The 14,009-nt window shown below is 47.2% G+C and overlaps 1 protein-coding gene across 3 annotated transcripts; it reads left to right on the forward strand.

Annotated features, from left to right (window-relative positions):
- Positions 1 to 656: 656 nt before the first annotated feature.
- On the forward strand, positions 657 to 8,686 carry LOC123077254 (transcription factor GTE8). Of its 3 annotated transcripts, none has more exons than XM_044499487.1 (11): positions 657 to 1,136; positions 1,467 to 2,718; positions 2,808 to 2,945; positions 3,617 to 3,684; positions 4,177 to 4,249; positions 4,353 to 4,412; positions 7,085 to 7,144; positions 7,238 to 7,350; positions 7,434 to 7,476; positions 7,559 to 7,680; positions 7,763 to 8,686. In XM_044499487.1, the coding sequence occupies exons 2-11, from the start codon at positions 1,497 to 1,499 to the stop codon at positions 8,012 to 8,014; spliced, it is 2,151 nt and encodes a 716-aa protein (XP_044355422.1). In that variant the 5' UTR covers positions 657 to 1,136; positions 1,467 to 1,496; the 3' UTR covers positions 8,015 to 8,686. The 3 variants fall into 3 exon arrangements, with proteins under 3 accessions (XP_044355422.1, XP_044355423.1, XP_044355424.1); XM_044499488.1 differs by having other exon boundaries at positions 1,470 to 2,718; XM_044499489.1 differs by lacking the exon at positions 7,085 to 7,144.
- Positions 8,687 to 14,009: the final 5,323 nt, after the last annotated feature.

A 14,009-nucleotide genomic window follows, 5' to 3' on the forward strand; every position in this document is an offset into this window, starting at 1 on the left:
GGACGAGGCGAGGGAGGCGAGGCCGGCGCGGCGTCGAGGTCGAGGTCGATAGCGTCTTCCATGGCTGGTTGGGGGGCGGGAGCGCGCGAGGGCGGGAGTGTTTTTGGGAAAAACGGGGGAAATGGTGGTGGCTGCCACCGACCGGCGGGCCCGGGGAAAGGAGTAGGCGCGCGCGCGCGTCCGTCTCGTGTCCGCGCCGACGCAAATCCGGCTCAAAATTGGGCCGGGAATGGGTCGTCCACGGACGAAAAACGGACGCGCGTCCGTTTGACTCGGCGCGTTGGGCCGCCACTTTTGTCCGCGCTGACCCAAACGGACGCGGACGGACGAAATGGGTCGCCCCATTGGAGTTGCTCTTAAATGCATTAAATACCTTGTTGCTAAGCACACTTTATTTAATAAGAACACCTAAAGTCTTTCATCCATTGGTCAAATTATTTCATTTGCCCATTTCACACCCCCAAAACAGGCAGGCCAGGAGCCCCAGGACCCAGGCACGCAGCTGCCTCCACGTGTCACCATCCTTCACCTCCAAGCCACCCCGCCCCCTATCCGCGTGCCCGGCAAAAGACGGCCGCTCCCCAAACCAGTACCGGGCCTAGAGCACCCCCACCCCGCACCTATAAATGCCCGCCGAGAGCACCCACCCCCCGCGCGCCAGTCGCACCGAACCGAATGGTTTCGCTCCGCTCCGGCTCCGCTCCACTTCGGGTCCCGACCCGACTCATTCCCAGGACCTGACTCCACTTCGGGTTCGGTTCGGGCTCGGTCGCTTCGCCGAGGAGGAAAAGGATAAGCGGCCACGGACGCCCACCGCGTCGCACCCTGCACCTCCCGTCCCCCCGACCCGAGCGCCACGGCCGGAGCCCGGAGAATCCACGGCCGCCCGCCGTCTCGCTCCCAGGAGGCTCCCGTGGCCTGCACGCCCGGCGCCCCGGCGGCAGCCCTGCCCACCGCCGTGCGGCAGCCTGCAGGCGGAGGGCGCAGGCGCTCACCGGCTCACCGTCAACCCACAGCGGCGGATCTGTCCTCAAGCCGCAGCCGCGGACGCCGAGGTCGTTTGCGCCGGGCAGGGGGTCACGGGGCACGTCGCGGCCTTGTTCCCGCCCCCGACAGCCTCAATCCCCAACCCTAAGGTGAATCCCCTTCCAGACTCCCAATCTGAAATCCAATCGTTGACCTGTACATTTGTAGCTCCTGCTTGGATTTAGAGAGATAGGATTCGTTTCACTCTCTGCGCATGTCACCGTCCTGCTCTGATTCATTTCATTAGCGTACGGCTGGTGGCTTGGTACGGATTGGTCACAGGGCCAATTGCAATGCTAGGGTTTTGCTGCGCAGCATTTGAATACCTGCAAATTGCGGTTTGTGTGCTTTCATTTCAATCCGCGATAGGTTTCAGTTTGTTGTCTGTGTGCTTGTCTCTCTCTGTGTGTGTGTGGCTGAAGCTGTTTGTCATTATTCAGCAGATCTGTGCTTAGCTGGCGCCTGGTAACATGACACCAACGGTCCTCATGGAGTACAGGCCGCAGATGCAGATTAAACGGGGCTACGACGAAATAGCTTACCGGGGCGGCGCGGGGTATGCAGAGACTGTAGGTGAGTCGGGCAGCCCTGTTCGTGTTGACTCCGAAGATTCCTCTGCGCCAAAACGCAAGTGCATCAGCCTTAATAGCGATGGCTTTGATGTGAAGCGAGAGATCTTTGTCCCGTCTAAGTTGTCGTCGTCCGAGCGGCGCTACCTTCGAAAGAGATTCCGGGCAGAGCTTGATTCTGTCCGATATCTCCTCAAGAGGCCAGAGTTTTTGGCCATCATGCCTGTCACCCGAGCACCTGGTTTCTCATCGTCAGCTGCCCCACGAGCTAAAAAAGTGCAACGGGGGAGCCATGTTCTCCGTGGTGCCAAGGGACGCTTCTTGCCGACAAAACCCCGTCCTGAAACGTCTACAGTGTTGCCTGAAGCTACAATTCAGAAGCAGTGCGAAGCTATTCTGAAGAAGCTGATGACTCAGAAATTTAGTCATATTTTTAATGTTCCAGTAGATGTGGAAAAGCTGAATATTCCAGATTATAATGAAATTATCAAGCACCCGATGGACCTTGGGACCATCAAGAAGAAGCTAGATTCTGGTTCCTACACAAGTCCTTTTGATTTTGCAGCTGATGTCAGGCTGACCTTTAACAACGCGATAACGTATAATCCCCGAGGGCATGCAGTGCATGATATGGCCATTCAACTGAATAAAATGTTTGAGTCCAGATGGAAAACAGTGGAGAAGAAGTTAGTTTCTGCCGCCACTAAGCCACATGTTGAGGTTGATAGGGCTGACTCAAAGAGGAGAAAGACCCCTCCTGTGGACCGCAGTGACCTGTCAATAGATTGTGTCAGGCCAACTGAGATTGTGAAGCTGAAGATGACATTTGAGGAGAAAGAATCCTTCGGAAACTGCTTAGCTTCTTTGTCCGAGGATCCAGAATTACCTGGTCACATCATTGATATGTTACAGCAGTGTATTGACAACAATACAGATCAGCTTGGGGATGAAGAGATAGAGATTGATATCCATGCACTCAGTGATGACATACTATTAGAATTGAAGAAGCATGTGGACAAGTACTTGCAAGAGAGAGATCACCAGCAGACAAAATCTGAGCCTTCCGAGAATGAGGCTGTGAATGTTTCTGGCCTCAGTCATTCGTCCACAAATCCCTGCAAAGGTATTTTGTCATGTACCCTTTGAGGTTCCCAATAGATTTAACTTTAATGTCATCAATGCAGTTAGAGATCGACCTTTTTGTGCACTCAGGTGGTGAGCCTGTTGAGGAGGATGTGGACATTTGCGGCAATGCATCCCCTATATTGATAGAGAAGGATCCACAGATCAGAACAAGCAAATGTGGTAGTCCAAGTAGTTCCAGCAGTGGCTCGGGATCTTCATCCAGTGGTGTGTACATATGAGTTATTTAGTTATTTACATTGTGTTTACCATTGTTACATCGTTGTAAAACATGTTTCTCCGTGACACTGCTCTGATTACTTTGACCATCTTTATATTTCCTTTCTCATGTTCTGGTTTGTGCTTATGCCTAGTTCATATTTCTTTGGCTAAACTTTAGTGAACTTTGGGTTTACGAGTTTACGGAAGGTTGTGAAGCAAAAGTTGAGAAGCAAACATTTTTCACTATAGGTGGTACCATCTGAAATTCAGAATATTATATGAGATTGACACGTGCTGCAAATTTGTACTTGTCATTTAGGAGTACCTTTTTAAACTATTATTATCTTTCTGTAGACTTAGAGGTATCCATAGAAACTTTATATACTCCCTCCGTCCCATATTATGGGACGGGGGGAGTAGTTAGGATTTCAAGAATGCGATCCTGCAATTACCTCGCACTGATTCTTAGTGAACTAATATGTGGCGCAAGGGGTCATACATAGCTGCAAGGGCAACGTAGATGCTTTCTAGAAATTATTATTGGGAACTACAGATACTCTGTACCAGTTAATTTTCTTAAACAGCCCGTCCCTGTTGTCTACAAGACCCTACTGTATTTGATATATTTATCTTGTAAAGCGTGTCCTCAGATCGTATTTGCTATGCTGGTAATGCAGATTCTGACTCAGGCAGTGACGCTGAAAGCGAACCAGAAAAAGCTGGTAGCCCAGCAAAGCTTGTGAAGGTACTTTGGCAATTTCTTACTGGGTGATCCTTCAGTTAAGCCAGTTAATGTAGTAAGGACTATCTTAGTTAGTGAACATATGGACCAATGGAGCGTACTAGAAGGATTAAACCCCACTAATTCTTTCTCTCCTCAGCTCTTTACGTTCATCCATTATTCCCTTGTCATTATTTTACCGCATCTGTAGTCAGTCACTAGCCCTTCTGTTCGCAACTTGACCCTCCTTGTCCAATTATCTGATAGTACCATGCCGTATCAGTATTTGCAGTTAGTTTTGTAGCTTGTACTTCATTGGTTGGCTCGTCTTGGTCAGACCGAACCAGATAACAGAATGGTGATCTGGTTGCTGTACCTTTACACTAGTCTGAGTCAACTGTGATCAGTAATAGCGATATTCAGTTCTACTAATGCTGTGGCAAGAGTTTGTCGTTTCATTTCCAATGACTGGCCAACCTTGTTGCACTGCAATAATGTATTTCTCCTAATTTGTAGGGTATTGAAATACCAGAACAACCTGCAGAGCAAGAAAAGAGTGATGATGTTATTAGCCCTGTTGATGCTAACAGTAAGTTTTATCCCCATGCCCCCTTTAGCTGCTTGCTGTTGCAAGCTGTTCTTAATCTACTTCTATTTTTCATACTTACCATTTACCATTGGTTAAATCACAGACACTACTGCTGATGTGGAACTCCGTGAACTGGACAATGAGTCCAAGGCTGCACCTGAGGGTAAGCACCTTCATGCATCATCTCTTTTACAACTTCGGCGACTACCGTGCACTCATATCATTGTGAAAACAATTTGTCACACATTTGACATGTTAATATTAACAAGAGTAGTCAATATGCGACATACAGCCACAATGGGATTTATGCTGCATATTCAACCTCATGGGTGACAGTTAGCGTTGTTTGTGCTCCTCTTGTCGACGTTGCCTCCACCTAGGATCAAGTCATGTCCTTGTACTTCTTTTTTCTACTCCATGCGGTAGTTGTCCATGCCCTCCTCTTGTCGATTTTGCTCCGCCCTGGATCAAGTCACATTCTCCCACCTTTTTTCATCTCCTTATGGTAGTGGATTCCAAGAAAGGATGATACCATATTCCATATACACATGCATTATGTGAAAGATATACTAAAGTGAGTAGATGTATAAAATAGGAAACAACTATTTTGTTGATTCTCATCCATGAACTCAGAAAATCAACTCCACCAACATAGCTAGATTGATACCATTATTTTTTAAGCACTGGTGCTTATTTGCAGAGGATAGACGCTTAATTAGGCACTTGTGCTTCAGAAACATCCGGTTTATTTTTGAGCACCTCCCTAAGCATCTAGCATTGTACAAGGCCTAAAGGGATAGGGATAGCCAAACTGCTGAGAATATTCCTCAAAAACCTGGTTGGCAACAGCTAGCAAAATATGGCGGATGAGGGCAACCATGCTTGGCTGCTTGCCTAGCAAGCGATTTTTTTTTTCGCTTAGTCACCTCTCCCGAACAAAACCAATGTGTTAGTTACCCAGGCTCTTCGCGCTCTCTTCTCGCAGTTGGCGGCTGCTGCGGCGGCGCCAGCGCCGGCCAGAGAAGTGCAGCAGGGGGCAAGCCTCGCCCTTCCTCTCATGTCTATCTAGCCCCCTCTCCAGTCCCGTGCATGTGCCCTGTGTGGAGGCGGTGGCGGCGACGGCTTGGGCGGATCCGCGATGGCGCCGCCGCCACACTTGAGAGCGAGGCTACGTAGAACTGGATCCAGCAGGAATTAACTCCACCGCGCTCCTTGCGGACGCCCACCACAGCATCAAGCTCTGCTTGGCTGCCCGCGTCCTACCTCACCCCCACGCCCTTCCTCTGCTGGGTTAGGCTGCGGCTGGCTCTGTCCTTTCAATTCCCATGCTTGTGTGCATACTCGTTAAATTCATAAACTGCAGCATGCTAGAGGATGTGCGGCTATGAAACTCTTCTCTCTGATTTGTTGCTCTATGAACTGCAGCCTGATCTGTTAAATTCATGGATGATTGTGTGCATACTTGTTACTTGTGTATGTATAAAAGACAACAGTCGTGTGTACACTAATTTATGCGTGTGCTTACTAGATCGTACTAGAAGATGTGCGGCTGATTGTGTGTGTGTGTGTGTGTGTGCTTGTGTATGTGAATCTTGGAAGTTTTTTTCTTTTTCAATTTACTACCGTAGATGAACAAGAAAAGTAAGCTATCTGGAAGTTTTTCTTCAATTTACTAGAGGATGCGTGGCTGATTGTGTGTGTGCTTGTGCATCTGTTAGACTTATGATATTAAAGTACAGTGGCATGTCAAACACACAAATAGCTATCCCTAAGAGCATCTCTAGCAGACCCCTTATAAGGCTAGCTCTTAGAAGGGGTTTACGGTTCGCGTTTTCCCTCTTATAAGGGGCGAATTTGGCTGCGGCAGAACAAAAACCTCATATGAAACTTTAAACTTTGAAAAAAAGGTTTTGCGTGAGAGATGAACAAGAAACAGTAGTAGATAGAAGTTGATCACCGATACATATATGAATTCATCGATTTACATAGGGTAGATTTGTCGAAGCGTCGGCCTAACCCTAACCTTAACTGCCCAAAATGGGGCTCATCGGACCCCTCCGGGTGTGGTGGCGATCACTCGTCGTCGTTGGTGAGGTCGATGAACATGGAGTCTTGCGCGTCGGCTTCGCGGCGCCAGGCCTCCATCTTCTCGTTGAACTCCCGTGCCCTGGCGAGGCCCTGCTCGTGCAGGACCTTGTTGATCTCCTCGTCCCGGCGGGGGCCCTGCGCCACCTTCGCCTCCTGTGCACTGCGCTCGAGAATCGCCTCGATGGCGTCCGCCTCGGGCTTCCTCTTCACCGCGCGGAGCGGTGGGAGCTCCTTCGCCTCCCTCTTGACCGGCAGCAGCGGCGTGCGCGAGCTGCACGCGCCGTAGAGCCGAGCCTGCCTCCGGTCGTACTCCTCTGTCTCGCGGCGGAGGAGGGACGCCGGCGGCTCAAGCCCGCGGTTGGTGTACCGGTGGGCGGAGCGCTTCCGCACCGCGCCGGTGGTGACGCGGCACTTGCGCTCCTTGTCGTTGTCACAGGAGACGCAGTTGCGTAATGCTGTACACTGTCTGGATCGGGGGTGGTCACGGGAGAGGGGGCGCCGCCGTGCGGGCTGGGTGGTTCTGATTTGTGAGCGAGAGGTTGGAAGACGAGTACTCCCAGGTCAGGGAAGACATGTGGTTGTTTTTTTAAGGCGGGTCCTTTTTATGGCCTTTTTTACGTAGGGAGACCTTGTGTGTGGGCACCAGATGTTTATTTTTAGGTTTTTCTATGGTCAAACCATTAAGAAGGCAAACTCCCCTTTAATAGTAAAGAACACTTGTCATACTTACCAATGGTTAAATCACAGACACTGCTGCTGATGTGGAACTCGGTGAGCAGGACCACGAGTCGAAGGCTGCACCTGAGGGTAAGCATGATTTTGTAAGCAGGTTCATATGAGACCACCAAGGGGTCTTGGTGCATTAATCTGCATCTGATCCTTTCCCAATGAAAAATACAGGGGAGAATGCAAAATCTGACAGGCAAGTCTCCCCGGACAAGCTCTTACGAGCAGCTCTTTTGAGGGGCCGTTATGCTGATGTAATTGTGAAAGCTCGTGGGATTCTCTGCCAGGTTTAGGAGCTTTTACATCTAGCTTTCTTTCCTTCATCATTGGCTGCACCTCTTCCTGACATGTAATTACCTAATGAGCTCAGGGTGGAGATAAACAGGAAGAGCTGGAGAAACTGCAGAAGGAAGGTAAAAAGCATATACACCTGCTTGTTTGCTGCCAAGTAGTAAGCTCCTGCTTTTCTGAGAATTGTCTTGCCTATGGACACAGAGAAAGAACGGCTTTTGGCTGAAGGTAATGCAGCCATGGAAGCTCGCAGAGCTGAAGCAGAGGCTGAATCTAAGCGTAAGCGGGACCTTGAGAGGGAAAAGGCTCGTCAGGCCTTGCAGGAGGTAAGTGAATGAAGTACATTTGCTGGTGCTATGAAACTCATCTTTTGTCTTATAGCTAAGAGTTCATTTAAACCTGATGCAGATGGAGAGAACTGTAGAAATTAATGACAGCGTTGATCCCAAGGACCTAGAAATGCTTGGTACAGTCACCACAGAACATATTGTGAGTTCTGTCGATGAAACGAGTCCAGAGCATTCCCAGGATGGCATGCCCAGTTTTCTTCCTGGTTCTGGCAGCATGTTGGAAAAACTTGGACTATTTATGAAAGTAGACGAGGAAGAAGAGGAAGAAGAGCCATGCAGCAAAGATGCGGATGAAGGAGAAATCAACTAATGTCTGTTGACATGTTGGAGCCTTCTGGTCAAAGACAGAACAATCGCCTGTTTCAGCTGGCCGACACACATGGGGAAATTGCTGGTAGCTGCGCACATGCCAGACATTTTCTCCCAAATGGTGCACGGAATTTGATGCTGCCGGAGGTGTTAAATCATGTGCTTGCAGGATGCATGCCTTTGGAAGGGAGGCGGGGACAGAGATCGAGGCCACCAAAATCCAGCTGCAAATGAAGATGGAGTTCATCTCTAAAATGCAGTATTCCTCCCGGAATCAAGACGTTGCTGCGAGCTGTTGTTGGGTGTATTAATCTGATGGAGGCTTCTGGAAGGTTCCTTCCGACTCGCGCGTGGTCAGATGTTGGCTCAGTACCACTTCTCACCGACACTTTTGCTGCTGTAAGACGCCCAAATCCAGCTGCTTTGGTGATACTGTCTCAATACAATCCAGTACGCATTATGAGTACTAAAGTATTGGTTTGTGGTGTCTTGCTTTCTGTGAGTGTGAAGTGCAAGCGGGACAATATCTGCCAAAATTTGTATGCACGTATCTACGGTTGTTCATTTGTATACACGGATAGACAGACAGATAGTGTGTATTATACGATTATCACCAGGTACTACATAGTACAGTATAATTTAATGTATTTTGGCTACGGTTTGGTTTGACTAATTCGAATGTATTGCCTAGATATGTAGGATGGACTGATCATCTCTATTCTACTAATTTCTAATATGTCAGTTCAGATTGTTTAAAGTGCATTCTTCCTCCCAAGGCCTTGTTAAGTTGCTATGGATTTAGGGCCAATTCTTTTCTTTTGGGGTTTATGGCGGTTGTGAAAATAAGCCGCCTCCTCCCTAGCTTATTCTAAAAGCCAAATTTAAAATTTTAATTTAGAAGTCTACTAGTTAACACTTAATTAGTGGGCTTCTAAAAAAATTAGGCTGAGCTTTTAAGAATAAGCTAGGAAGGCAGCTGCTTATTTCCACAGCCGGCCATGATAAGCCTTAAAAGAACTGGCCGTTAATCCTCTAGCGGATTGGGTGAGGGGGTTGTGATAATAGTTGATGTAAAAGGGAGGGGGTGGGCCTTATCTTTTACAAATTAGGATACGCTAGACACAGAAAACCTGAATTCATGAAGGGTTGGGAGTACCTACAGTTTAACTCAGAGTTGGTATAAACCTTTGTTGAATAAAGGTCAAGATAGAATCTCGGTTTACAGCAAATTCCATGGTCCATTTGTGAGGGCAACTCGAAGGCATTTCATCAAAACTAACATCACCAAATGTCTAGGGACATGTCTGCGCACAGATAGGGGCAGAGGCTGTCCAACCGCATACATAAAATGTTCGCCCCTGGCCAGGCCTCCTTCATTTGACATGCATATCTAGATCAATATCAATTTAGCACACGTTTAACAGTGCAAACATAAGCAATCATGATTAAAAGCATCATGTGTGAGGCGTTTTGGAGGATCATCTGCACCTGCGCTGAGTAAAAAAAAAATCAAAACAAATACTAGAAAAATAAAGAAATTCTAAATATTTTTGGCATGGTAGATAATTTGGTGCGAGCTACTCAAATGTCCAAATGCTCTGAAATTTGGAGCGCACCTCACGCACCAAACTATCTATCTTGCACAAAAAATTTGGATTTTTTATGAATTGTTTCTTGTCCGGGAGCAGATGAACCCGGGCTTAGAATTGGATATTCGCTGTGTGTTCAATAAGTTTTTTACATCCAAATCAATGTAGAAGATCCCAAAAGTTGCTAGTACAGTTTCCATGCTAACCTCTTCGACTCTCAGTCCGACTGTCCATGGTGAAGATATCATTCTTTGGCTTGTCCGGTCTTCTCGGTTTCGCCAAGCGTTTCAATGTGCTCGCACGGTAGACTTGGACAATCTTCGCCGCATCAGAATCCAAGTCCGACGTCTTCACAAACAACATTTTGGAGTACTATGAAATGGCCTTGATCTGAAACTTCTCTTGGAGCTTGAGCTTCTTGTCTTGCATTCTCATGAAGATGCCAAACATACTTTAGAAGCTCAGATATACATAGTGTAACAGAAAATAAGCATGTGTCTACTAGTCCAAATGTGTTTTTTTAATGAAGTCTGAATGTGCAAAATGCTGCATCCGTGCCTGCTTGGGTTCGATCAGTCTGTCTAAGTGCGGAATTAAGCGAATGCATATTTGAAGTCTGGAATGAATTTCTAGGTCCTCTGATTCTCCTTATCGTCAATTAATCTTGAAAATACCGAAGTCAAGCCTATGCTGTATTTATCGCTTAATGTTCAGAGATTAAACTCAAATACAAAAAGTTATGAATCCAAATGCCACCGCTCTAAAAATCTAAGGTAGCAGGAAACAATCCCGGCTCCGGCGAGAGCATCAATTGTTGTTGCGTGATACTACTCCCTCCGTCCCATAATGTAGGATGTTTTTTCACACTAGTGTAGTGTCAAAAAACGTCTTACATTATGGGACGGAGGGAGTAGTAAATAGTGGAATGAGCTACTGGCGCTGAACATTTTCTTTGCTAGGGACGCTGATGAGACTCTGAAGTGGTCACCGATCGAGACCTAGAGACCAAGTGCAAGACTCTACTGTGTGACTCTGCTGGCTGGCTTATATGATTGCTGCTTCGGTCACTTTTCTGCAGAGCTACGTGCGTAGCCTGAATCTGGAAGTAGAATCAGAATAGTTTTGACCAAGGGGAAGAAACTGGCAGTGGTGCAGGGTTTGAACAGTGGTATCTCATCTGCTCGAAGGGAGTAAATTGCTCAAAACCATGAAATTTGTGACTTGGGTACTTCAAAACTACCGCTTTTGCTAAAAATCACAAAAGACCATCATTTATTACTCACTTGACGCAGAAGTGGTGGTTATTTGTGATTTTTGACAAAAGCAGTAGTTTTGGAATACCCTAGGCATAAATGTGATGGTTTTGAGTAATTTACTCATTCGAAGGCAGAGGAGGCTAAGGCGAGACCCTATGTCCTGTGGCTTGGGTACTCCAAAATTAATTCTAGAAAGTGATGGACTAAATCTAGGTCACCAACATGAAGTCTGGAGGCTGTAGCCACCAACCAACCTGTCCTTCTGGAGGATCGCCTATATAGAGATCGAAGAGCTTCTTTGAGGAAATAGGCTGAATATAATATCATGATGCACAAGATCGGGAGGAATGTAAACATGAAGTAGCAAGTCTCGCACAAAACATAAAATTAAACATCCCCTCTGCCCCCCCACAACATAAATATAAAATAGAATCATGGACTGCTAATGTATCTAAAAAAAAGAAAAAGCACTATGGATAATTCTTGTTCTGGCGTATCTATCCATGGCACGGACTCCATGGCATATACATCAGAAACAGTCTCATACAGAGAAATCACCACCCAAAAAACACTCACACAAGGAAAGAAAACAAGGATCGGATCCAGACGTAGTATTGACGATGCAAGAAAGGTGAAAAAAAGGCTACCCTTATTTGTTGGTGAATAAAAAAAAAGAACTAGACCCGTGGTCTTCTTCTTATTAGCAAGCTTGGGGAGAGCCTGTTTTACAATATCCGGTCACACCCTCCTGCAGCAATCGTAAAATTCATCTTCTTCACGTGTGTGTTGCTCATGTTTGGGGCCCAGCCTGCAGAAGGTGCGGAACTTCAACCTCAAGCAGTACCTCTTTTGCGAGACGATTTTCAAGGTGAGCTTGCCACGGTAGATCGGCCGTCCATCCTTCATGAACACCTTAGAGTTTCAGCGATGGTACTCTCGCGCCATCATAATGCTTGAGAAGCCACTCGTCGATTTTCACGAGCATGCAGATGACATTGTGGTGCCAATAGTTGTATGAGGTTTGTTGTGACCTGATTGCAGCGGCCCAAGAAACATGTTTGGTGTCATTGCCGCCACCTTTGGAGTTGTCGCCGTCGCTGCTGAACTAATCTCTAGCGTCATCGCCACCATTATAATTGGCGCCACCGTCAAAGTAGTTGGTGTCCGGAGCACCATTGGAGTTGCCTTCATCGTCGAAGCTTGTTGCGGCAAAAGATGTGGCAGCCACGGACATGTCTTTGGTGTTGGCGTAGGAGGCATCACCATTGCCATAGACGACATCCTTCTCCTCGTCGGAGCTGATGTAGACATGTGTGTAACCACCATTTGAGTCTTCAATGGTGATCACGTCTTTTTCTTCCTCGTTATCCGAGATAAATAAAATATTAGGAGAGGAGATGAGGAAAGGCAGAATTGGCGCCAAGTATAGTTTGAACTAGTTGTATTGTGGACGTGAGACATATGCACAACTGCAATATAGGCAATGGTTGATGGAGGGAACAACTAAACACGTTCTGGAGCCAGATTTGTACGTTTTATCGCTCGCCACAACTTTGCGCTCCCTCCAGTTTTAGAAAGTAATTACGTATGGAATGGAAGTAAAACACGAATTGCCTTTTCGTCACACATTATAAACCAACCGGTGGATCTCACCCATCACATATTCTTCTACGTCGTGAAATAGGTACGTAATCATCTATGTGCAACTCTCGATCCAACTAGCTGAATAGGCACGCCGGCTTGGAATTTCTTGCAAATTAGATCACCTGCGCGAGTGAATTGATACAAGGGACACTTCCGAACACAAATGACAAATCTACTGTGGCGGCACAAGTTGTGGCAAGCCTGACAAGCGGCATATGGCACTTGACGCCACGTGATATGGCGGCAAGGCTCTGTGTCACCATAGTGTGTGGCGCTTGCGCGTGCATGCTGCCACGGTAGTTTTGCCATTTGCTTTCAAATGTGGTATTCTTTTTTGCCATTTCCCTTGCGCAGGTGGTCCCTACATATGGCTTCGGCCTAATCAATGTATGGAGAAGGCCTCACTCCCCGCGGCCTAGCCGGCATGCCTTTTCTACTAGTTGGATCAATAGTTGCACGTAGGTGATTACGGACCAGGTATGCAGGGTAGAAGAATGCATGATGGGTGGGATCCGCTGGCTGGTTTATGCATGAATCATAACATAAAAGATTGCGTTATTAATCCGTGTTTTCTTTCCATTCCATACCCGACTGAGAATATTTACTGATATAATACTCTTCCTTCTTTACTTTCTAAAAACCGGAGGGAAAACAAAATTATGGCGTGCAACAGTACATACAAATATGGTGCCAGAACTTGTTTAGTTGTTCCTGTCATCAACCATTGCGTATACCATAGTTGTGCATACGTCCCGTCGTCCACACCACAACTAGTCCAAGCTATCCATGACGCCAATTCCACCTTTCCTCGTCTCCTGCCTTTTTTTCATCTAGGATGATGAGGAAAAAAAAAGAAGTGATCAACATTGAAGATTCAGATGGTGGCGGCATTCATGTCTACATCAACTCTGTCGAGGAAGACGATGCCGTCTATGGCGATGAAGGCGCCTCCTACTCCAACACCGAAGGCACGTCTGTAGCTGCCATATCTTTTGCCGCAACAAGCTCCGACGATGACCGTAACTCCAACAGTGCTCCGGACACCAATAACTTTGACCGCGGGAACTACTCCAATGGCGATGATGACGCTTGAGGATACTCCAACGGAGACGGCGACAACTCAGAAGATGGCAATAGCGACACCAACGATTTTTCTTTGGCCGCCGCAATTAGGTCGCAACCAACCACATACAACTATTGGCACCATAACGACCTCTGCAGGCTCGTGAAAATCAGTGAGCGACTTTGCAAGCATTATGAGAACGCGAGAGTACCATCATCGATTCTCTATCAGGTGTTCATCGAGGATGGACGGCCGATACGTCATCCCAAGCTCACCTCAAAACTCGTCTCACAAAAGAGGTACCGCTTGAAGAAGAAGTTCCACACCTTCTGCCAGTTGGGCCCAAGCATGAGCACCGCATGCGATGCACATGTGGAAAAGACAACTGCTGCAGGAGGACGTGGCCGGATATCGCCAAACAGGCCCGCGCCGAGCTTGCTAATA

Source organism: Triticum aestivum, chromosome 3D (genome assembly GCF_018294505.1).
Source record: "Triticum aestivum cultivar Chinese Spring chromosome 3D, IWGSC CS RefSeq v2.1, whole genome shotgun sequence".
Classification (NCBI taxonomy): Eukaryota; Viridiplantae; Streptophyta; class Magnoliopsida; order Poales; family Poaceae; genus Triticum; species Triticum aestivum.

What these genes read in the sequence shown, in the direction of transcription:
- LOC123077254 (XM_044499487.1), top strand. Translation starts at nt 1,497, where the DNA reads ATGACACCAACGGTCCTCATGGAGTACAGGCCGCAGATGCAGATTAAA. An exon ending in TAGCCCTGTTGATGCTAACA is followed by an intron (nt 4,250 to 4,352) that starts GTAAGTTTTATC and finishes GTTAAATCACAG; the next exon opens with ACACTACTGCTGATGTGGAA. An exon ending in CTCGTCAGGCCTTGCAGGAG is followed by an intron (nt 7,681 to 7,762) that starts GTAAGTGAATGA and finishes AACCTGATGCAG; the next exon opens with ATGGAGAGAACTGTAGAAAT.